The sequence below is a fragment of the Solea solea genome, chromosome 5 (assembly GCF_958295425.1).
Source record: "Solea solea chromosome 5, fSolSol10.1, whole genome shotgun sequence".
Lineage (NCBI taxonomy): Eukaryota > Metazoa > Chordata > Actinopteri > Pleuronectiformes > Soleidae > Solea > Solea solea.
The window spans coordinates 19,139,737-19,165,186 of NC_081138.1; the positions used below are offsets into that span (position 1 = coordinate 19,139,737).

At 41.0% G+C, this 25,450-nt stretch overlaps 1 protein-coding gene across 1 annotated transcript; it reads right to left on the reverse strand.

The window, feature by feature from the left end:
- Positions 1-104: 104 nt before the first annotated feature.
- Positions 105-25,450, reverse strand: slc7a10a (solute carrier family 7 member 10a). Its single transcript, XM_058628836.1, has 11 exons — positions 25,257-25,450; positions 16,563-16,767; positions 15,126-15,277; positions 5,634-5,759; positions 4,534-4,687; positions 3,881-4,004; positions 3,501-3,604; positions 3,292-3,388; positions 2,799-2,948; positions 2,242-2,419; positions 105-2,155 (listed from the first exon to the last, which is right to left on the reverse strand). The coding sequence occupies exons 1-11, from the start codon at positions 25,360-25,362 to the stop codon at positions 2,055-2,057; spliced, it is 1,497 nt and encodes a 498-aa protein (XP_058484819.1). The 5' UTR covers positions 25,363-25,450; the 3' UTR covers positions 105-2,054.

Sequence of the window (25,450 nt, forward strand, 5' to 3'; positions counted from 1 at the left end):
AATTATCCTGCACTTATTGTACAGAATACTTCAGGGTACATCCTTTTTATTTGTCAGTAATTAAACAACACATAGGTGACTTCTAGTCATACACGCACACAAAATCATGTTTCTCAGGACTTGCTATATTTAATAAGGAATTACATTGTTATTCTGGTTTGAAAATGACATTTTTTTTTTTTTACAAAACACAGAGATTCATCCGTCAGAAATATGTAGAACAACACGTCTGAGGAATGATTGTAAGAGTCCTTGGCACATATGTAACAGTTTGTTTTTTCTTTACTATTTACAGATTTCAACTGAACAGACAGACATGCATGTTTTGTTAAGTGTGTGTACTTCCATGGATTTGATGCAGAGGGAAATTCCCAGCACTTTGGGCCTGGAAGAGGACCACATATTCAAGCTTGGGTACAACCTACTGGTTTACATGTTCTGTTCTTTGCACAACATCAAGATAACAACAGCTTAGAAAAGTGCTATAAGGAAGTATATACTGTACATATCATAGTAATATACTTGTGTGTCGTACCACACGGCCTGTGGTACCATAACTTTAGCAAGATCGATTTGACTAAAGCAATTCGGAGGCAAATTAGCGATTTAGGTGGACAACAGAACCAAGCTTAAAAAGACTATTTTTTAATCTAACCATATCATATCAATGGTATCACAGTAAATCAGTTGTTGTATAAGTCACTTGACCAGGGATCATTGCAGTAACAATGCGTCTTTGGGGAGGTGGGAGTGGGTCCATGCACAAGTAAACACCCGCTGCCAAGCCTCCTCCGACCTGTAAATACGGATTCTGCTGCCCCGATCCAACACGTCAATATCAAGTTCTGTATCACAACATGTGTGTGGAATCTTACACCTGTGCTGGCAGCTCAAGTGTCTTGTGAGAGTTCATAGAGGCGTTGTCACACGTGAGAACATAGGAAAAAACCTGAAAGAACAGTCTGTTGTCTTGTCTTGTGTTGTAACAATGCAGCTTATTCATTTCTGAGAACGTGAGTCATTCTTCAAGCTCTGTCTCCAAACTATCATCTCTCCTGTCCTGTAAATACAGCTGGGAGAGATGAGTGTCGTTGTAAAGGTCACATTTGTGACCAGATAAAATAGAGAGTGCCAACCTTTACCAAGGCCGTACCTCCCACAGTGCCAATACACTACATCTCTAATATCTAATCTAATAATCCCTTCCTTGGGCCAAAACCTACTGTTCGTCACCAGAAAATCTCATCAAAACTATCCATTACGTTTGGAGTTATGTGTCTTACAATCAGACGAAACAAAAAGATAAAAACAACAACATACATGGCAGCAAATAACGTCCTTGGTGGAGGTAATAATGCAGGCACATTATAGTGTCTCATGAGAAAGTAGTGATATTACAGTAATAAAGAAGAGCGAGAGAGAGAGAGAGAAAGGGGAAGACAACGGGGGGATAAAGAAAATGTGCCAAGGACTGTAGCCAGACACAAACATCAGTCAACATCATGTCAGTAATTAGTGAGGCAGAGCTGAAGATAGCAGCTGTAACATGGACGTATTGCTCAGTGCTTGCATATTTAACGCATACAAGTTTTTGTGTTCCCAAAATACCAGCAGAGACCAGGACACTGTACCCAGACATTTCATAAGGCACGTCATTAGCAAAAAAAGAAATAGTTGAAGAAACAAAAGTGAAAGGTCTCGGAAGTGAAGCAGGTGACAGGTCGAAAGCTCCGTGAGTGCGTAGAAAATGAGATGGTAATCCATGTGAAAAAGAAAACCTGGCATACTGATGAGGGGAATGAGGAGACGGTAATACCGAACAATCAAATCAAAACACACACACACACACCCTATCTTTAGGGTCCTAAGCCGCCACTTCTTTTAGATAGTCGGTTTTCGCTGCAGCCCCTTTCAGGCTGCACCTACACACGAAAATGGGCAAAACCATCTCTTCGCCGTTGACAAACTGACACAACAATACGAAAACGTGTAACAAGAATGAATTGGAAGTACACTTGTTCACGTCAATTGGGATCTCTGCTTGAATGCACTGCTCAGTCACTGGCTTTGGCGGCAGTGAGGGATTCAGTCTCTGAAGAGTCTTCCTGAGGAAACACCACGTAAAACACCTTCTGGCCCACATACGTGGCTTTTTCTGCAAAAGAGAAGAGAAGAGATAAACAAAAGAGTAAATAGAGTCTGAATATGCAGTGCACGCGACAGTGGCTCAGACCAACTCACCGACCAGCCTGTAGATCCATTTGGGTTTATTCTTCCAGTACACACCCACAAAGTACACGGGGACTCCGGTCAGCATGATGACCATACCCAGGCCACAAACCACTGGTTCAGAGTACAGACTGAAGCCCAGCAACACAGCCCAGAAGATCATGTAGGTGATGGGGATCAGCATGTTCACCTGCACATCACAACATTAGAAAAAACACAGGATTATTGACATGGAGAATCACACACACACACACACACACACACTCTCTGCTTCTGCATTCAGTAAAATATCATTTGAAACCAAAATATAGGACAAAGCTGTGCATTCTGACATTTGTGAAAACGTGTGATACAGGACATCTGCAGCACCAGGGGGCGCCACAGTGTTATCCATGACAAAGACAATAGGGAGAAAGAAACTAACTACCATGGAATTATATGTGAAAAGAACAGTCTTATGTGTATGTTGGATATTTCGAGCACCAGTTTTAGCAGCTGGTGCAGTTAAACTGAGGAAAACTGCAGACAGCTATGATTTCATTAATGTTCTGCTACAGAAAAGTTTGTACCTTGATGGGCCGGATCAGGTTGGGTCTCTTCTTGCGAAGGTACATCAGACCGGCGATGGTTACCCCATATGACAGGTAGTTGATGAAGGACACATAGTTGATCAGGTTGTGGGTCTCTCCAATACACAGGATAATTATTGTGGCAAAACACTGTGGGACATGAACACAGATTCAATGGTCAAGTATATGTTAACCCTTAGAGCACAGAGCATCTAGGCCGCTTTTTCCCCCCATTACTATGATAATGCCACATTTCAAAGTTTGCTTGGCTTGTTTTTTTGAACAAAAATAAAAGTCAATACTCCCGTTTTTATTTATAAATATAAAATTAATTATTATAACTTTGACTAAACAACACATAAGAACACGGAAAAATGCATTTTGTTAAGCATGAAGATGTGACCTACCGCTCTTAGACAAAGTCATCTAATATTCCTTGTGTAACATCATACCACATTGTTGACGTCAACAGAGCTGTCACTACAGTACTTACACAGACCAGCAGGGCGGGTATTGGCGTGCAGTTCTTTAGGTGGATCATAGCCAGCAGATAAGGCAGGTGACCCTCTCTGGCCCCTGAAAAACACAATCTACGACAAAAGACACATCATTTACACTCAAATTGACATTGGCGTATCGTTGCTCTTACAGAATGACACAACAATCAATGCATTAATGTGTACATGTGTGTTGTTTTTGTACCTGGAGGAGGTGAAGAGATATCCGTTGATTCCTCCAAAGGTGGACAGTGCCACTGAGATCGGCATCACCCAAGAAAACACCCCCAGCAGCTTCTCCCCGAATGTCTGGGAAAAACACATTGATTCATTGAGTGTTAAAGGTTCTATATGTATGTGTACAGATACATATAATACTCATGACTGTGTAATTGTTTACGAGACATGGCATGACTTGTATTTCCAGTATGATGAAGCCAAGTTCTCGTGTGACGGTTTCACAATGGGACACCTGAGTGACAGTAATAAAGCGGCTGATTGTGTCACTAATGCACGCTATGATTTGCAGCTTACAGATCCAGCTGTGACTGACTTTCTGAACACGTATGGAACACGTCTACTTACCACCGCCACAGCATTGGAGGCCAACAGCTCCTCGGGGCTCATGGAGGAGAAGTAGGCGATGTTGGTCAAAGTGTAGACCAGGGTCACCAGTGGGATTGAAATGTAGATGGCACGAGGCAGGTTCCTTGTTATTAGAACGATAACAAAGACACAAGTAAGGCTGATGATGATGATTCAAGATGATTCATTCAAGACATTAACAAAATTGTGAATTTAAACGACTACCACTATCATAGTTTTAATTCAAATATGCTTGACTTTTGTGTGAATTCCTCCTGAGCAGCAGGGGGCATGAGGTGAAGTCATAGGAAATGTAAGTTCAGCAAACACAGGTGTCGCTGATGAGAATCAAACAAGCATCTTGCTGTGGTTTATTGTTTGTAGGCGAGGGATGCAGCAAAGCAATAAAGGGGAAGGTGGAGGCTGGAAATATGTGATATAAACTACACATTTGGATCCACTTCAACATGTGAGTACAAGGCTCCTCGATCAGCAAACCAGCAGTGGATTGTTATTTGTGTTGCATGAGTGTATGAGTTGCTGGAGTACATTGCAGATGCACATGTGCAACCAATTGGACAAACAGCGTCTCTACTATGTGAGTTTAAATGTAAAACAGCTGAGATATGCGGCAGCGTATGTTCGTGCCGTACTTGCGCGGCTCCACCACCTCCTCTGTAACATAGTTGAGGAAGTTCCAGCCGCTGTAGGCAAAGGAAGCCTGGAGGAAGGCCAGAGCTATCTCTCCCACTGAGGGGTCCTGGCGAAATTCAAAGGCCACGCTCGGCTTCAGGGCATCATAGTGACCTGTGTGAGAGAGGAAGAGGTCAGAAGAAACGGTGAAATGGCCGCGTTTAGATCGTCCAGTGAAACAATAAAATCACTTCATATGGAAATTGTTTTTTTATTGAAAGCTGGAACGCACATGTTCCTAAAATGCCTTTCATGTGATTTTGGTGTAACCCTCTTCATATAGAACAGCCATTCATAACTGTCTATTAAAAAAAAGCAATGCAAAGCCAGATGCTCCTTTCAAAACAAGTAGTAAAAGTAGAAAGATAAAGTAAAAAGAACTGTTGATCACTCTAATAACATATATTGACAAAACTTTTATTTCGTATTGACAACGAATTAAATTTGGTAAACTGGTAAATGTGTTACAAGACTAGAATCTGTCATTTGTTTAGTTCAAAGCACTTTTTAATGTTTTTCTGTCAAATGCTCTTCATGTTCCAAAAAAGAGAAGAAAAGTGCCAGGAGCACAGAAAATGTACTTGATCTTTGGGTTTCAAGGGAACAACAAATAGAAAACTGGTTCACTGGTTGCAAAAGTTAATTTGAGTGGAAGTCTATGAAAAAACTAACTTGATTTACATCATTAACATTTACTTGATTAGATTAGACAAACTATATTCATCCCCTTTGGGAACTTCAAGTATATCATATAGCTAACATTGGATAAGTACACAGCAATACATCCAACCATTAAAAACATACAGCAATAAAACAATAAAAGTTTAAAAGTCACTGGCTTAAAAACATCAGATAAGGCCGAGAGGACTGTGCAAGGAAACACTAAAAACATGGAACACATATGGTCTCAATTGCTAGTTTGAGGTTTTCTTTAATAGAAGACCTTTTGAAGGAAAATAGATGATAAACTACTGGACAGCTGATATCATTCACAAGTAAAAAGTTCTAAATGTAAAACCTGTGTGTGTGTGTGTGTGTGTGTGTGTGTGTGTGTGTTTACCTCTACAGATCTGAACTAGTCCCACGATTATGATGAGTCCCAGTGCCAGAAGTTTCCCAACAGTGAAAACGTCCTGGATCCGCGTTGCCCAGCGAACACTGGAACAGTTCACCCAGGTCAGGAATACTGCACATATACAAACACACAAACAGAGAAGACGCTAATGTCACTACTAATGTGTACAGAGCATCAGTCACTCACATGCATCAGACTGACGACTGTAAAATAATTGACGTTCTAAAATCTTACACTAAATCATTGAGCGTGTAGCACATACTATATAATACACAAGACTGAATCCTCAGGTTACATCGAACCATTTCTGCTCATCAATTTAAACATTTGTATTGTAATACATTTTTGTGTGTGTGTGTGTGTGTGTGTGTGTGTGCGTACGCATGTGTATTATACACACTATGTAAAGTACGCGCCTCCTCATAATTCTCCCTGAGTCTATAAAGTTAAAACAGCCTTAAAGCCATTCACAGGCCTCAAGTTATGCATCGCATGCAACATTAAACTCAAATTATAGATCTAAAATCCAAATCCAAAATTGAATGGAGTGATTTCATGTTCAAACTGATATCTTCTGAATTTGGTTCCATTATGTCAGAAACTTCAAAAAATGGCTGGTGCATATTCTACACCTGTGTTATGGAATGGGCCTGAGGCGAAATGTAATCTCAACCAACGCTTTTAAACTCTGATCTGGAGGCAGATTCCAAAAGATTTAGTTGACCAAGCTGTGAAGTTGAATTCTTTTTGTTTATCTTTTGTGTCTGTAACTTGGTGTTTATATATACTCAATAGAACTTTTCCCTAGATAATAAAAATGAAATGATATATTGCTTATTTTAGAAATATATTCTTTTACATGCGAGTCTGACATTTTTTTACTTTTATTATACTGTTATATATGACGTTTCTCCTATAAGCAGCTATTTTTTGGGGGGATTTTTCCATGCAAATACTTGAATGCAAAGTATCTTAGCATTAGCCTATTATGTGTAGATTTTGTAACATTATTTATAAAACTTTATTAATATGTCTGCTCCATATATAAATCGCTATTTTATGACATTTATTTTTATTTATCTACATTCAAATTCCTTGATTACTGTTCATTTAATACATAATCCCTCGACGAAATCAGCTTTTTGTAACTTTCTATTTCCTTATTTCAATTGCATCTGCCCTGATAGAGCAAATTGTCCTCATAGCCACCTTTTTTTTATAGCAGTTTTACATTTTATTTGTACCATTATACTATTTTTGTTTCCAATTCACTGCAGCAAGAAGGCCTAGAGACAAGAAAAGTTATTCAGACTGAATGATGAGTGTCAGCAAGAGTGTGAAGTCTCTCCATCTTTGTCCCGTTTACATTTAGTCTTTGTTTGATTTAACCTCGTGTGTGTGTGCATATATGGGCAGGGGCATCAAGCAGGTCATCCATCAACAGGACAAGGTTCCCCTCCCAACAGAAATCTTAACAAACTGCTTCCGCTGGCACGGATATCCTCACATATACACACGTGTGAATTTTTGGCAGGATGTTTTGGTGGCACCGGGCACAGCTTCCTCTCCCCCTACGCTGCCGTGGTGTTTTATAGTCAATTACCCTCAGGGTTTTCCATGCATTTCCGTTCCTGTGTTTCTGTGAAACACCCCCCACCTTCCCCAGCTTCCCTCTGTGGTGACCCTGACAGGAAGGAGGTGCCAGCAGGCTTTGAATGTGACAGCGCAGGTAAATCTGTGTCCTGCCATCACAACGTCTATTGAAGGCTGCGTCCGCACTGGAATACTAAACTAATTACTGCTTTTACTTTCAATGGATTCAGATCTCAGCTCAGAGCAGATTTATCAGGGGGCTCCAACCTCAGGAACGCCTCCTTTTTGGTCAAGGTTCTAGTCCCTGGAGTCACTGAACTGGCAGTAACCTCCCTGTCCTGTCTGCGGACCCACAAGGCATCTGACACCAGAAACCCTTCACACTACAGGATTTAGTGTTGGTGAAATAAATACAGAGCCACGCCAACAACACAAGTACAACCAGTCAGTAGGTTTCCATGCACAGGGAGGTCTACGGCATTTAGTTGGATAAATGTCCTGGTCCTGGTATAAAAGCACAAGCGGGGAATCCATTTATTGAGTGAAGTGTGTCAGCCTCCGCTACGCTAGTTGGCGATCTGCCCCCTTTCTGCTGGTTAGTGTTAGAGGTTTTCTGGTTGACCTGTTACTTCAGTCAAGTCAACTTTATTTCTAGAGCACATTTAAAAACAACCAAGGTTTCCCAAAGTGCTTTACAGATATAAAGGCACAGCAAACATAAAGTTTGCAGAGTAGTGATAGGTAAAAGGAAAGTTACATCCAGTTTGCCCGGTTCATTTCTAACCATTTGTATGAGGTGCCATTTGTAAAATGGCCGATGCTGAAAATAACGTCAACATGTTTACGCCAATATTTGTTAACTTGTACATATATTAAATAGTTAAATCTAAATATTAAATTTAAATCTAAATGATAAATCGAAATCTAAATGATAAATCGAAATCTAAATGATAAATCTAAATATTATATTTAACTCGAAATGTTTAAATCTAAATGTTCTGGGTGAAACTAAATAGTTAGCTAATATGCAAATCCACTCGGTCGGTAACCGGAAGTACCAAAATAAAAGCTTGGTAACATTAGCGTATTAAATGTGGAAAACACTCCTTTTTAAACGCTGTTTGAAGCTAAAAGTGGCAAAATGTTGACGTTATTTTCAGCTTGAGCCACCTTACAAACAACACCTCATACATTTGCACCTCAAATTGTACTCGTAGAGCCAATCAAGAGGGTCACATAGGCCCACAGATGGCTGAAACAACACTTAAGCTGCTTTCAGACTTGCACTCAAGTCATCACATTCTCTGGAGAGGCTGTGTGTGTGTGTGTGTGTGTGTGAACACAAATATCTTCAGAAGTCACTGTGGACATTCTCCAGAGATTCTATATATAAGTATAATCTCCAAATGATATCCCAGTGAACTCTTGTAATGCATAAGGGGTCTGTATAATCCGCAGTGAGTGAACCTCCAGGAGCCAGGCACCTCCCCCCTCACCTCCAGTGACTCTCCCCAACCAGAAAATCCACCACTGTGTTCATCAAATGTGAACTGCAAACTTCTCTGGAACCAATTCTCAGATATTATCCAGGGTCCATGTTCAAAAACAGCGGTTAGGGGCGGAAATTCATGGCCAATGTATACATGTAATAAAAGATTAATACATATATAAGATTTTACAAGTGCCTTCACACTAACCTTAAGAATAATACGAGATGGGAATCACAAGGATGTGAAATACAGTTGTCAGGACAAACTCTGTTGACATGTGAGCTCATTTTAAGTTTGGTACAGTTTTGCTTTAGGTCATGATCTAAGCATGTGTCAGCTCGCTCGCTGCTACAGAGGAAGATGACAGGGAGAATTCTTGAAAGACTGACAGGAACTTTGTTTCTATATGATGCATCTCAAAACTGCTTTATACAGACGGGTTTATCGATTATCGAAGGCAGGAAGGCACTACAAGGTGGTGCTCCTCTATCCTTCGGGCATATATTTTTACTGCACTGGATTTATTTTTTATTGTGTTTACTCATGTTAATGTTACATGAGAGTTCACTGGTAATATTGTATTTTCTCCCATTATCCACCTCATTGCATTCCCCCGCAGTACCTTGTGTGAATTATAGACGCGTCTTGTCGCCGAAGCATTAATGGTAACCGGTAACTGACTGTGAAATCCAATCGGAATTTGTGTTCAATTTAAAAATATATAATATCACATGCAACAAGATTTACTCTTTGTGTTACTTTAACACAGTTAGATTTTGGGGGATGGGAGGACGACCTCTTGAAGGAACCTTTATTTATTGACTTATTAACAATCTGAAACGCTCCGAGGCATATCATTATTTACACAGCAACAATGTCAGTTGTGTTTTGTTAAAGGAGGTGAAACACAGTGTTACTTATTTAAAGGCAGACTTAAGCTGCTTTTCCACTACATGGTCCCGTGGGCACAGCTCGACGCGGTTTGGTTGGTTTTTCCATTACAATATAGTACCTCCCCAAGTGGGCGGAGTCATCACAGCACGGCTGCATGAAACTGCTGTGACTTAGTTGTTTTTCGATGTACTGACTCATTAGAATTGGTTAAATAAAAGGATAAGCTCAGTATTCTCAGTCACTGAACTGAGATACAGCTGTGGGGGCTGTGATATTGTGAAATCAATGATGAACAGCACAATCTTGCCACCACCACCATCATGGTTGGCCACTGGCAAAAAAAAAAAAAAAACTAGCTTAGTGATGGTTCTGCTTGTGGAGGCTGTAGAATTAAGAAATCAAGGATATCTGAGAAAGCGGGGGTTAACCTATTGTAGTTCACCCTGGTTTAGTCCGCCACATAAACCAGGACAAGAAGAAGCAGCTTGGCCGAGGCAGGTGTAAAGAATTCTAAGTGTGCCTTCAAGGCTTTCTTTGCCCCTGAGGTGGATCACAGCTTTTTTCAAAGCAGCTACAGCTCATAGTGGACACATATGGTGACACATATGGAGGTGAAGAGGTTTTGTGCAACAGCCCCCTACTCTGGGAGGTTCCACCCCATAGTCATGTCTCTATGCACGCCTCCAAGAGTAAGGTGGACAGAACCAGGATAACCTGAAAAAAGCAGCTCAAAGGCACGAGAGGAAGTTGGCAGTAATGCAACAGCAGACATACAGAACATTTTATCGTTCCCTCTGCCTCACTTTTTGTTCTTAATTCTTTTTTCTTTTTTTTTTACGATTAGCCACTCAGCATCTTCAATCGGCAGAGTAATTTCCTCTTTTAGTGTGACGAGTGATCGTTATCCCTCAATCCAACTCTGAAGTGCAACACTTCAGAGCATAATAGGTCCTGCATGTCATGAGCGCGCACATACCGTGCATGTGCGTTTTACAGTATCTGTGCTGTGTTGACGATGGTCTAGCATGAACAAGTTTAATTTCAATTGCACTTTCCTGGTTAAATGAAGGCGTAACAATGTGTCAAATTTAGGCTGTGACTGATGGGAATGACAGACTACAAGGCCCTACCCAACCTGCTTAATTATCTCTTCCAAGAAGGGCAGGTCTAGTCAACACCCAGAGACAACACAGTAAAAAAACAATGTGAACAATTGAGGTGTGAATGATACTTGTCGTGTTGGGTTGCAAGAAGAGGAAAGGTTGCACCGTAACTCCCTCAAAGAGAACTTTGAGCAGACTAAATTTGAAAGGACATGGGGTAACCCAGATCTGTGACACACTGCATATAAATACATATACAATTGATTTTGGCTGTAATTGTGCTTAGAACAAGTAGTGTGACCTCCAGCATTAACCCTCAAAAAGATATGTATTCTCTCTACCAAGAAGGAGGATTGATTTGGTTCAAACGTTTCTAGGAATGGAATGGCCCAAAGAAGAAATGATGAGGTGCCTCGGCAGAGGTTTGTGCTCTCTGAGTGCTTCCTCTTGTGAATGTTCTGTCGTCTGGCTGAAACACCTTCACAACCATGTCTTTGAACTTAACATTTGTTTTCGCACTCACAGGAAGTGCACGCACAACTGGGTCACAAGTGACTCTCGTGCTTAACGCTGCAGACGAGGAAGGAAGGGGCACGAGATGACTCACATTCTCCTCGTCACTGAGAAAGGTTCCGCTGTCATTACACAGGCCTCGGTGAACTCAGCAGAACAGTAAATCAACTGAATGTAACTCTGTGTTTTAGAAGAATGGTAAACACAGCGCTGACAATTGTTTACACTTGTAACACTGCAACTCCTAAACCCCCATGTGATTCAGTGGTTTAATGGGATGTCTTGGGGTTTTCCTGACTACTATAGCTCAGCTTAGCAGGATGTTTTATGTTAAGTTTCTACAGCAGGTGTTATGCACAGTAGGTTTAGTCTCTCTGTTCTTAAGTGTTGACATTAACGCGTTAATTTTGGCGGACAATTTAAATAAACGCGTGGCGACTGACCCATAACCTTTGGTGACGTGTGCAGGCGAATCGAGTCTGTGGCATGTTGGTCAAAACTAAAGTGTGTGTGTGCACGTTGTCTCTCTCTCTCTCTCTCTCTCTCTCTCTCTCTCTCTCTCTCTCTCTCTGTGTGTGAGTTTGTGTTTTCTCTCTTGCCCTCCCTGACTTGTGTGCGTTTGTGCGCTCTCTTTCAGTGTCCACCAGTGTTTTCTGTGTGTGTTGTATTTCTCTGTGTTTACTAGATTACTAACATGTTTAAAACGCCAAGATGCCTTTTTTTGGTGCCAAATATATACTTCAAAGGAGAGATACTGTGTTTTAAAGTTTAAAGTAAGCCATTAAAACCAGTCTTTGAATTTGGAAATTCTATTTTCATTCGATGATTCTGTATAAATAAATATTTGTTATAAGCTTCATGTTTATTTTAGCGATTAATCGTGATCTGTATATGTACTGTATATCAGTAAGCTAAAATTCATGCTGATTCATGCATGACGAGCAACAACTCAATGCATGTGGGGCTGTTGAATAACGACAAAATCCTGATGCTGTGTTCACAACAGACACGGAACTAATTTGTCACGTGGCGTGATTCCATACAAAGCCGACGCACAGGTCAGGTACAGGTATAGTGCAACGCAAATTAGATCACACACTTAATATTATGTTTCCATATGCATTACATGTTGTTATGGATGTGCTGCAATTAGTGCTAGTAAATAATTCATACGTGCATCATTTACAGGTTGGCTGCATCTGTAATCTGAGCCCTGTGTGGCAGAGTGTCCTGCTGCTCCTGTCTTAATGGTTTTCACCAAATGGACCAAGACTTATCGAACCGTTTAACACCAGTTTCTCCTGTCATCCAAAACATCTTCTGTCTGCAAGGAAAACCTGACACTTTCCCGGCTCACAAGTTGCAGATAAAAGCTTTACACGTACAGCTTGAAGCTGATGATTACAGTGTCACTATATGACTGCAGGTCTAATCTGTGAAGCTGTGGGCCAGAGAGGAGGGCAGGGATGATACCAAGCAGCCAATAGGTCTGTGAAGACTCTCAGTCATCCAGGTTATAGTCCTCTTCAGTACTTGGCTGTAGATTGACTGGAATTGCTATCAGTTTGAACACAAGAGTTGATCTTGGATGAGAGGTGAAACGTCTTTAACGTGAGCAAGTCCAGTTACTTACAGCTGACTACAGAAGACAAGCAGCCAATAGGAATATCAAACAGCCATATTTTATTAATTATTATTATATTAGGGAACACATATTCACCATTAACTAGGTGCTTACTAACATGCACATAAGTAGCATACTAGCCCTTTATTAGTGCATAATAAGCACATATTAACACATTATTGAGGACAAATCTTAATTCATGTTGTAATAGAGGTAGAATAAGGTTATGTAGAATAAGTTGTTAGTACATGCTTTATAATTACTAATAAATGGCTAGTATGCTGCTTGTATATGTTAGTAAGCACGTAGTTAATGGTGGATATGTGTTCCCTAATATAAAGTGTTACCAAATCTTCCATAATTGATGTGCAAGGTGTCCTGCCCATGTCCTGTTTCCATGGTGCTTAATGGCGGCACGGTTGGCTTACAGCAAGAAGGTGCTGGGGTTGATTCCCAGTCTGGCACCTTTCTGTGTGGAGTTTGTATGTTCTCCCTGTGTCTGCGTGGGTTTCCTCCGAGCTCTACCGTTTCCTCTCAGCATCAAAACATGTATGAATGATGGCCACGTTCGGTCAATTTGGTCCATTGTGATGGCGACGCGCTCAGTCGCAGCGGCTCCCATCAACCCTCCCTCTGACCTCGTGATTCCCTTGTGCAATTTTGGTTGTATAATGACAATAAAGATCCTCTCCTTTTCCTTAGTGATAGTGTCACACTCACCACTGTGAAACAATACACAATGGTGAAGACACACCCTCTCATTAGCGGCGTCCACAAAGGCTGGCACCATTACGCAGTCTGACTCTGATAGCGACACACACACACACACACACACACACACACACACACAGATGGGTACAACATAGAAACTCACAGAGTGTAACTAGACTGCAGTTGGAACATTCTGCCACCAAAAATAGTGGAGGTGTGTGCTGTAAATTCTAGCCTGAGACATGCAATTGCTCTCATTTACATGATGTCATTACATTTCCTTTTGCATGAAAAGCAACATGCAAAACTAGGAGAGGAGGTTTAGTACGTTTGTCTTGATGGTGGTTTTCTTCCGTGGTTAGCTGTAGGTGACTGGACTGACCAGAGTCCCTCTGGGTTATAACTGCAGGCTCTGTCTTCCATCTCCACTGGATCTAATGTGTGTGCTATTTTCATTATTCATGCTAAGCAGGGGTTGTGGGAGTCCTTGCCTCTGATTGGCCCGCTGTCTTGGCTTCTGATTGGTGTGGCTCCCTGTTAGTTGAACTAGTGATTTTGTGCTCATACAACCTGTGGCTACCCAAACTGTGCCTTCATAAAAAGCTCCAGAAGGACAAGGAAGAAAACACTAAGTAATGTTACAACATTCATTCATTCATTCATTGTCTTCTTCTTTATCCTTCATATGTGGGTCGCACAAGAGTGAGACTTCACTGTGAATTATTCGGCGATAGTGAAGTTTTGTTGTAAAACATGTTTCTGTCATTCTGTTTATCGCGTTTATGTAAATTATACTCTTTACATGGAAAACTGCATTGTTTGTGATTAAAATAACAAAATAAAACATGTGTTTAGTAGGTTTAGAACATAACCTGCGATCTCTCTCTCTCTCTCTCTCTCTCTCTCTCTCTCTCTCTCTCTCTCCCTCTCTCCCTCTCTCGTCTCCTCTGTGATTCACAGCGATATTTCTTGCTCGGCTGTGATGCATTCGCTGCTGCTCGTAAATTCCACTCGCTGACAGAATTTGCGCACATGACACATTGCCCTGTCTCTAATATTGGCTTTCTCTTGACATGTCCCCACTGTCCACACACAAACCTACACCCTTGGTTATTAGTTATATTTTAACGACCCCCCACAGCTGTGTGGGACTTCCATGTAATTCGAGCACAGCCTGCAACACGTTATGACCGAAACAAGGAAGGAATCTGGCACTTGTCAGTCTAGAAAAGTCCCTTTGTGGCATTTGAATTTAAGAATAAAAAAGTACTCTAGTACTGTGTCTCTAGTGTGTCAAGACTCCTTTGCCCTGCAAAAATCCACCACTGCACATGAAGAGTCCGATCAACAGAAGAACTATGTGATGATCTTACTCGAAATGAGTTGCTCTTCATGAACATCACTCATGGAAACTCAAGCTTCATTTATGCAATATTTAGGGGAAAGGTGTTCACGGGTGATCTGAAGTCATTGTGGTTCAGAATAAAGACAAACCTAATAGACTAAAAGTAACTGAACTCAACGAGCATTTTGCCTGTTTGTGACTCACAGATGCAGATCGTGGCGAGGAGTTTGGTGGCAACGAATGGAGGCAGGCAGTCCTGGAAGGCCGGCTGCAAGACGTAATTAGCGAAGGTGAGTGCGATGACGGCCAGTGTTGTTGGATACATGATGAGGACGGCACTCCATAGCAACAGGAAGCTGCAGGACAAAAAACATGTTGGGTTTAACAGGGAGCAATAAACCTTAATAAATGTTTCTAAGTCAAGCTTCTAAGAAGTTTTCATAACAGGCTGTTTTGAGTGGACATAACCCTTTTATGACCATTAAGATAATGAGGCTGCCTGCATTTATATTGATTGTATGGCTGTAGTATTGTCAAAAAATGTTCAGTGAGTGAGTGCTTCTGCCCCTTTCTGCCCCTTTTTCCACGATATCTGGCAGTTATTCAGCCGTTTAGGAATAAGCTGACGTCACAAACGTGTGACGCGCTGGTGAATCTTGTCTGTGATTGAACAGGTTCTACCGTAATGACAAGTATATGGGCGCAAAGTTCTATTTCTCTGCTTTCCAATATCTTAATCTCAGCTGACATGGGGCGAAAGGCGGGGTCACACCCTGGACAGATGTCCAGAACATAGGTTTTGAATTTTCTATATCCCACATGGTCTAGAGGCAATGAGAAGTAAGAAAATCTTGTCGGCGATGGCAACAGAAGGGTTCATTTTGACAGGGAGCAACACCAACACCCCTGCTCCACAGCAACAGTCATGGCTCAGTAACTTGCTTCAGGCATCTTTGCATTGCAGAGTTATGGGGGAGACTTTGACAAGCACCATTCAGTCCTGGGGCGTCATGGCTTACCATTCAGAAAATGAGATTTACTCCACTGTCGTTAAAGTAATTCATTTACTTGTATGAGAAGAAGATGATTTTCAGTGAGTGTAATGGGTTATGTAGTGACCTGTATTGTGAGGAACAAACTAGTGCCCTCCACGGGCATGCACAGTGCGGGGCGTGACCTTAACAGGCTTATAATAATACACTATGATCAGCTGATGTGTCACATGACCACATGAAAGTCACAAGATCCTCAGAGGTAATTGGTTCCAGACAGGCGGTGTTATTAAGCCTTAGAACACAGAGCATGTAGGCTGCTTTTTTTCCATTACTATGTTGAAATGTGTATTTTTTATTTTTTTCACTAACTATATAAACACGCCTGAGCAAAAAGTACTAAAATTTGGAAATACGTCGAAGTTCAAAGTTGTCTCGGCTCCTTTTTTATGAACAAAAAGGCACCTGGGTGCCTCGTGTGCACTAAGGTTTAAACCCTTGAAGGGTTGGACCCTTGAATGTAACCTTTTTAAAGATAGTTCATAACAATTGCTGCAAACATAAAGAATCCTAAAAAATCAAAGTCAAGAGCTCATGTCTCAAGCAATGGCATAAAGGAAAAAGAGCCGGCGAAAACAAAAGTTCTTACCCCACTAGCCCTCCAAAGATTTCTGTCACATAAGAATAGTCTCCTCCAGACTTCGGGATGGTGACACCCAGTTCAGCATAGCACATGGACCCAAGGGCACAGATCCCCCCTCCACAAACCCAAACGATGAGTGACAGCCCCACTGAGCCTGCATGTTCCAACACTCCTTTAGGAGAGATGAATATCCCAGAGCCAATGATGTTCCCTGGAGAGAAAATCAAAGGTTGAGGTTATTTATCTTTACAAAAAAAGGTGGTTATAAACAGAATAAATAACACAGAAGTAAACATAGTAAAGATTACAATACTATAAAATAAAATGTACTTTTATGGGATATAGATTAATATACATTTACTATGTACTAGATATAACAGAAACAACAGTCAAGTATTTTCCTGATGTTCATAGTGAGGCCTTTTCATCATTCAGATGTCAATTAGTTTTTGACACACAAAGACAGGAGGTTGAACACAAGAAAAAACTCAACAGCCAAGCAATCCCCAGAGACCTATTAAAACATCCCAGCCATTTAAATTAAATCTGATTTGTTTCACGGCCACAAAAGAAAATTGAAAGAAAGAAAAAGAAATAAAACAACATGAATTCTGAGATTAAAGTCAGCGACAAATAAATAACTAACAACTGCTTTGTCGTAATATTTAAAACACAATGCAAACGAAACCCCCCCCCTTGCCTTAATTTATTCACATTTCTCATAACGTTTTCATATCGTACGGTTCCCTGACAGTGGTGTGCTCGTACACAGCTGTGACAACACGCTTGGAAATAAGATTTCTCTAGGCTTTTTTATGGCTTTCAGGAATGCTTTACAAATATAAAACTCCATGAATTAAAAATATAGAATATAAATATCTATCACAATAAAAGTAGGCAATATGTTTTAATTCCAAAACAGGAGACATGTGATGTGACCTAAATTTAGTTATGTGGGAATAAAGCCTGTATATATTGGTTGATATCGGAATTAAGTGTTGGACCATTTCGGCATATCGAATATCAGTAAAAAAAAAAGCCAATATCGGACATTCCCACAAATGTCTTTACTATACTATAATTAATACTATTATACTCTACTATACTGTGGTGTAGTGTAGTGAATATATTGTCTGACACCACCACGATACAGTGGACCTGTACGCTTAAGCACACACACTAATGCTGCAGTCACACTAGACAAGTTTACATGCAAGAGTGACAGTGCTTTGCTGTTTAGATAATAAGATAATAAACAGGGAGGGAGATAATGATAATTAGCAAACTTAAACCGAGACATTTGAAGAGAAATACCATAGACATTGTTGTTAGCGTTGTCTTTGATAAAGGCTGCACGTGGTGTGTGTGTGTGGAGAGAAGTAGCAGACGAATCAGCTGATCTGTGTCTGTGTGTCTGTGTGTGTGTGTGTGTGTGTGTGTGTGTGTGTGTAGGAGAGAGAAGGAGCTGGGGGGCATGGAGATGAATGAGTTGTTTATTTTTGTTCATGTTGATGTCGCAACGCATTGATCAATGTGGTAAACTGGAAATGTTAGGTGCATGCCGTACTCTAGAACCCTGTTATTAACGTTTAATTTCTAATTAACCTCATGTGGGCCAGTCAGGGAGGGCAAAAGGGCCGTATCGTGCCCCGGTCTGGTCTAGATGCACAAGTGAAAAGTCAGGGGTTAAAGCATTCACTTTTTCCTAGTCTTTGATGATATGAGATAACATTCTCTGCCGGACTGAGCCAGTGTTAGTGAATTACTTAGTGAGTGTTGTCAAACCCTCTGATACTTATGGTGAATTCATAGGACGATTTTGAGAGTGAGACTCAAGCATAACAGCAGGGGAATCACTGGAAGATCCACAACAATTTCCCCATTTGCCCATTCATTGGCTGTGGAATATTCAGAGTTTTTCCCTGCAGTGTTCTCACATAAGCTCAACTGATGGGACATTATCTAAGCTTTAGACTAGGAGGAGTATTTTCATAGTGTCCAGAGGAACTTCTGTTGTGTTCACACATGCAGCCATCTGTACGCAGTTATAGTCATTGATATCACTTAGTACATGGAACATATGGATTGTAAATGGATTGGCTACCTGTCCAGGTTTCACCCCACCTTTCACCCTATGTCAGCTGAGATTGGCACAGCACCCCCACGGGTCGTAATATTACGAGAAAAAGTAACAGTATTTTTTTAATTAAATGTATTATTGTAATTATTATTAAATAGAACGCAAGTGTAACCAGCCATTTCCTCCTCCACAAAAGAGATGATTTCCGCCAAGTCTGTGTGATTCTTTCTTCAAAACAGATGATGATAATGTTGTGTGGTGAAGTATTTCCTTATTTGTGAACCCCAGATCAAAAATGTAACACGTTCCTCGTTAAAAAGGAATTTCTTCAGTCTGGGCCTAATACTGCGTCGTAAAATTGCAGCCCTTTTTAAAAAAATTGTAATTTTAATGTTGAAATGATTAATTGTTCAGACCTGCCACTGAAAAAACACATGGCAAACTCAGCCGTTTACCCAACCTGTGTAAGGGTTCTATTATATTTTGAATAGGAAGTGTGAAAGTGCCTGTGAAGCAGGCTGTAGAGACCATCCTTCCACAGGGGAGGAGCAATTTCAGGTAACCCCCACCTACAATGCTCTACTTTCACCCCTCCCATCTCAGGGGATTTATCGAGCATTGACACCTGACTCTAAAAACAACCGTTGTTTACACGAGGCCACAGGAGACTCCAGCCACTCCAGCTGTTGTTACAACAAAGCAAGTGGTCTTGAGAATGGTTAAACTGAAGTAGGCTCTTAATTTAGCAATGAAACATCTTTAAAGCATTTACAAACTAGCCAGTTTCACCCTGACACCAACAGCCAACAATTATTCCACCTGTCATTTACTGGCGCTAATTGTTCTCTACATCACCATTAAAACCGATATTTCACTACACCTTTTCCATTAGATTATGTTCTGATCAATATTTTCCGCATTAATGCATTAACTCAACTACCTGCAACCCACCCGCTCTGGGAAATCTGGTCACACTTATAAGCTTATAACTTTTCCTATGGTGTGAATCACATGCTGTAGTCGGGGTATTTAAGGTATGTAACAGTAAAGTGTGTGATGACAGCAGTAAATGTAACGTTGAACACTGCAGTGCTTAATTTTTGTCGATTTTGTCATTATTATTTCACCTCTGTTTGGTCTTCATCAACAGAATTATGTCAAGGGTCAAGTAATACTATCAGACCTATCTGACAGAGTGCTTGTGTGAAGACAGCGGCAGTGCAGTAGCGCCAGTGAAGCTGTCTCACTTTATTAGCACAACGCCTTGACATTACTGCGGGAATGTTTCCGAGATCTAATCATACAGAGAGACTAACGTGGAACTGATAGGCTTAAAGGCCCTGGTATACTCCCGTGCAAATGACACGAAGTGTGCCATCAACGCGTAGGCCCAGATTTTGGTGCGCGTGGACATCGCATGCGCAAAATGAACTCCTGCCCCACCTGTAGGTGGAGTATAAGCCCCGCTAACCGAGGAGAAAAATTATTATTTTGGCAACAGGATAGTCATAGGCGACCCATTAAACCAGCTGACACCCTGACTCCCATGCCCGACGGGTCTTTTCAGCTGTGAGCCGCTCAAACCAGATGTGTGCAGAAGTATACCAGAGCCTCTAATCAATAATCATCCTCCAAGCAGGTGCTCTCTGGTTACTCAGTTGCTTAGGGTGGACACTAATTCATCACCATGTCATGTGTTCTTCAAAGTCCTATTTCATCAGCACTACAAGGAAATAATAATAATAAAAAAAGTAACCAAAAAGCAGCTGTCCAAGCAAAATGTGTTTTTCACTGTTCTGCATGGTGTCCTCCTTTTAGGAGAATATTTGGACAGCTATTATAAGATAATAAAAACTGAATGAATAATAATAAACAATATGCACAAACAGTACTTTTGCAGAAGTCTTAGGCTTCCATTATATCTGTTGTTTTTCCAATGATATTGTGACCCTACAGCATAAAAAAAACTTGACTAACCTATAGATGCTGTTTTTGTAGTTCATGTCTAGTATCAAACAGTTCTTGCTGTGACAAGGTTTAATCTTACAGTTCACATCATTCCAGTCCAAATTATCATAGGTTTTCACAGACATAAAAACAACTAAGCTGGTTGTTCCCTGAGACTTTTTGCACACTACTGTAAATGCAACGTTAAACGTTAAAAGCTATTAGTAAGGCCAGTAAGGCACACAATTACAGCTTTCCCGTGAAGCTCTTAATCTTCTCTAATGATGCAGAGCAAAAGAGGAGGTCAGCGCATCTATAACTGTCGGATTTGATTGTGGAGGCTGTGGTGAGATGCAGAGTGGTTACATAATGCCTGTGTTGTTATGTCATAAAGTTTGGCATCAGAGATGAAAACATGAATCAGAACCTGAACTGGCTGAGCCAATTTCATGGACAAGGCACACAAATGCCCCCCTTCCCTCCTTCATCAACACCACTGTCTTCAGTCTAGAAATGAGTTGAACTGAACTTTTACCCACTGGTAACAACCCTGAGGCAGAGTGAAAATAAACACTTTCTCCTGAAAAGAAATCTGTGGGTAGTTGAAGATGATTGGTGGTGAAGATACAATCTTATCTTCAACGGGAGCTTCCCCACACTCAGTCATTCCTAAATCATTCATTCATCTTCGGCCGCTTTATCCTCCACATGAGGGTCCTGGGTGCCACTAGAGCCAATCACAGCTGACATGGGGCAAAAGGCGGGGTACACCCTGGATAGGTCACCACTCCATCCCAGGGCCAGCACGCAGAGACAAACAACCATTCACTCTCACACCTACAGTCAATCTAGAGTATCCAGTTTACCTCTGCATGTTTTTTGGCAAACTCTCGGTCTTTTTGCTGCAAGGCAACAGGTGTCTTTATACATGCCAAGCTTTTTAAAAGGTGAATTGTCATAGTAGTAGTTGAATGTGTTAAAGCAGCAGCCGAGCACACTGACAGCCTTGCTAGGTGCCTTAGTCGCACATGCACGAGGGAAAGCCTCATTGTTGAGTAAACGACAACAAAAAACGAAAATACGTGTTTAAATTTATAAAATATTTTTTTTTGTTGAACGGAATGGCAAGCCATTATGTCATGTCGTTGGTGTACGAAATTTACAGTAAATCTGCAGACGTCTGTGTCTGTGTGTGTGTGTCTGTCTGTGTGTGTGTGTGTGTGTGTGTGTGTGTGTGTGAGGGAGAGAGAGAGACAGGATGTTCATGTGTACCCCTGTGTATGATGTGGCTCTTTGCAGTAACACCGTAAAAAAAATGGGCTCTGAGTGGTTTGCTACCCCTGCTTTAGATGATGTGGGTAGACTGTGAGTGGGCCGTCTCTGGTGGGTAGTAAAGGTCCACAGGCCTCACTCCATCTGTGCCTCACAGAGAAGACTTGGCAAGTGTTGGCCAAACTGAATCATTTGAACATTTGTTTCAAACTAGCAATGATTAAACAGATCAAACACATACGATTTGAAGCACTCTGATATAATGCAAAGGCTAACTGTTGGTGTAATATAACATTTAAGCAAAGAATCTGTACACTCACTAGTAGCCAAAACAACAAAAAGAATGAGAATTAACTGGAAATCCAGTTCTAAAAAGCCACAATAGATTGGCTGCAAGATAAAACGATACGTTTAATGTTGACACAGTTGCTTTTTCTTTATCTCCTGGTTGCACATTTTGCTGAGATCTCAATTACAATACGTTTGTCATTAGCCATAATGAAAAAAAAGCTGCCTCTCATCTTCTCTACTAGTTTCAGATACTGTGGGATAGTGTCCATTTTGTCAGTGAAATATGAAACTCTGCAGGGGCTGTACATACTGCAAATAAAACTACAGTGGATATCTCAGTCTATACTCTGTCTACATCTGGCTTCACATTCTGGTCTTCTTGTATAGTCGTGCCATCCCATAGAGTGTCAGAGATCTGCCGACTTGTGGTTTAAATCTATATCATTCTGCGATTCTGTCTCCAAAGGTGTACTAATGGCAGTCATGTGTAACTCTCAATTGTATCAAGTCAGCTCTAATTCAGTCTGTCCTGTGACTTGACCATAGCAGCTTGTGAAGAAAATTACTAAATTCAAAATCTTGAGCTTGCCTTTAGTCATTATCTGACATTGTAACACCAGTATAATATGTTTGAGGAATGTCAGCATGCACAAAGATCTCATTCATGTAGGCCTGTGTAATTAGGTCTCTAGGTCTAAACAGAGACACAAACATCCTTGTGTCCTGTATCTTGATACAGGACAAAGGATGAGATATGATACCGTAAACTGCAGTCATTGCTGCAAGTGCAGCTTGTTGCAATCCAGTCGAAGGATCATGTGCAATTTAATGTTTTTGCAAACCAAATATGTGTGAGCTCGTGTTTCTGCGCCAAAATATATATATTAATTATTCACATGTCAACAGGACTGACATGAGGAAATAAAAGTGGTTAGGGTCAGGTGCAAAAAGCACCTGGTTGGGCCCAGGAAATGACAATGGCTTTTCCTTAAAACAACAAAGTTTCTTTTTACATAGCACTTCCTGGTCTTGATGGCCACTCAAGATACTTAATTACACACATTCATACAAAGCATATACATGCAGTACATGCAGCCCTTTTCCTATAAACACACCATTCACCCAAAGACACGCCGGCATGTAGACCTAAGAGCCACGGATCAAACCCCCATGAAATTTCGGTTGAAATATGACCTACTCAACCCATAGAGCCACAGCTGTCCCTCACAGTGTGATAACACACCACGTCACGGTCCTCATATTAAACATCGACAACAAACGCACTGTTTCAACATGCTGCAGCAAGAAAACACATCAGCATGACACCTTGTTGTTTGGTCTCTAATGGCTCTTTTCAATTATTCAGTTCTACCACTACTCGGCTTGACGATTTTTTTTTGCTTTCCCATTAGGGATAGTGCCTGGTAACTGGTACTTTTTTGGTACCTGCTCTGGCGAGGTTCAAAGCAAGCTGAGCCGATACTAAAATGTGACATCAACAGGTATTTTTCTTGTATTTGTTACATCTTGAGAACCTTTTTCTGGGTGAAACACTGACTTTGTCAGAACCAGTAGTCCACATGGAGACCAAAACCTGCAACTAATGAGGCAGAACTGTATTTCTGAGGGTCAAGACAGGTTAAGTTTAACTTGTGAATGATGGTTAAGTTAGGGTTAGGGTTAAGCATTAACTGGTTATGATGTTTAGACTGTCTAAATGAATGGAAGTCAATGCAGTGTCCTTAAGAAGAATAGCTGTGCAAGATACAGTGAAAAAATCAAAACACAGAAAATAGGACAGGAAGCAAAGTTGTGAGAAACACATGAAGAAGAATCAGAACAGAAAGAGAAAGATGTGACCAAATGTGAAGTCCAAAGCCAATCGAACAAAAGACCATAATAAAACATAAACCTGGTCTCTTAGAGAATCATCACACCCATAAAGTATTGATGTAAATAATGTCATAGACTGATAAGAGCACAGTGTGTTGCCTGACAAGTTGCACTGAATCTACAAAAAAAAATGTGTGTGTGTAAAATAATTGCCATAAATCAAACTAAATTGCAGAGCAGACTGCCTTACATAAAAATAAACTGATGACTTCATGACAGCATTCAAGTGCTTTCATTAAGTCAGTGGCATGTCTCCAGATATGGAGTGTATGAGATCTGTGTGTATCCACTCACATGGTGTTGATCTGCTGGCAGCTGCTGCTCGTAGCACATAAAACATATGATTGATTATCATTATTATTATTATATATTGTTATATATGAGAGTATGTAGCCGAATGTGTTCCCACTTAAGGATATTACACTGTCACATCGTCCATTGCGTCTATTTCCTACATACATTCACAGAGCATCGTTCGCCAAAACCGTAACCTTAACAACAGACTTCCTTATCTGTGGCAGGACTTTAATATACTTTGTAAGTAGATTTGTGTTGTGGGTGCGGTGTAAATAGGAACAACTACAGAGAGGAACAACATTAATGGAAATCGCACGTCTAACCCTGGCGCGAGTTAGCTCCGCGTTAAACCTCAACAGTGGCGCAGGTGGACCTCGTGGGGGCTGAGCTTTGTGTTTGAATGTACAGTATATATGTAAAATGATTGCAGCCACGTAAGCGTGTCCATATTCGGGGCATCGCCGACTGATGCAACAGTTACCCCAAATGAACAAAAGCCAGCAGAAGCAGGAGCAGCAGGAGCAGCAGGAGCAGCATCCGTGCGTAAAACCAACTTCGGTGCGCACTTCGTCGGCTTTACGCGGCAATTATTTAACACATTATTTCCAAAACTGTAGAACACACATTGAGGAGATCCCTGCAGTGCAGTGCTCAGGAACTAAAACGGAACCCCGACTCTTATTGTGTGCAATGAAACTGTGACAAAACAGAACAGCGACTGCACTTTCACCACGTTACATATGTATATGTATATGTACAGTATATGTATATGTACAGTATATGTATATGTATATGTACATGTATATGTATATACATCTCGCTCAAATGCGTTTCTTCTCATTGAAACTGAACTCACTGTAAGGAGTTCCCCGATTTGAACAGGCTGCATTATTTCAGACAAAAGCTGTCAACACACTCACCAATGATAATAGCGCAAGCGCTCAAAAGTCCAATTTCTTTCTTCAGGGTAACTCTGTCGCTCTTGGACGAGTCTTTATCCTTCTTCCTTTTCTCTTTGTTCCCCATCTCCTCCGCCTCGCAAATGTGCGTCCTGCCCGCTTCGGTCCGGTCCAGATACTGTACTCTGGACCAGACTCCTCTCTCTCTCTGGGCT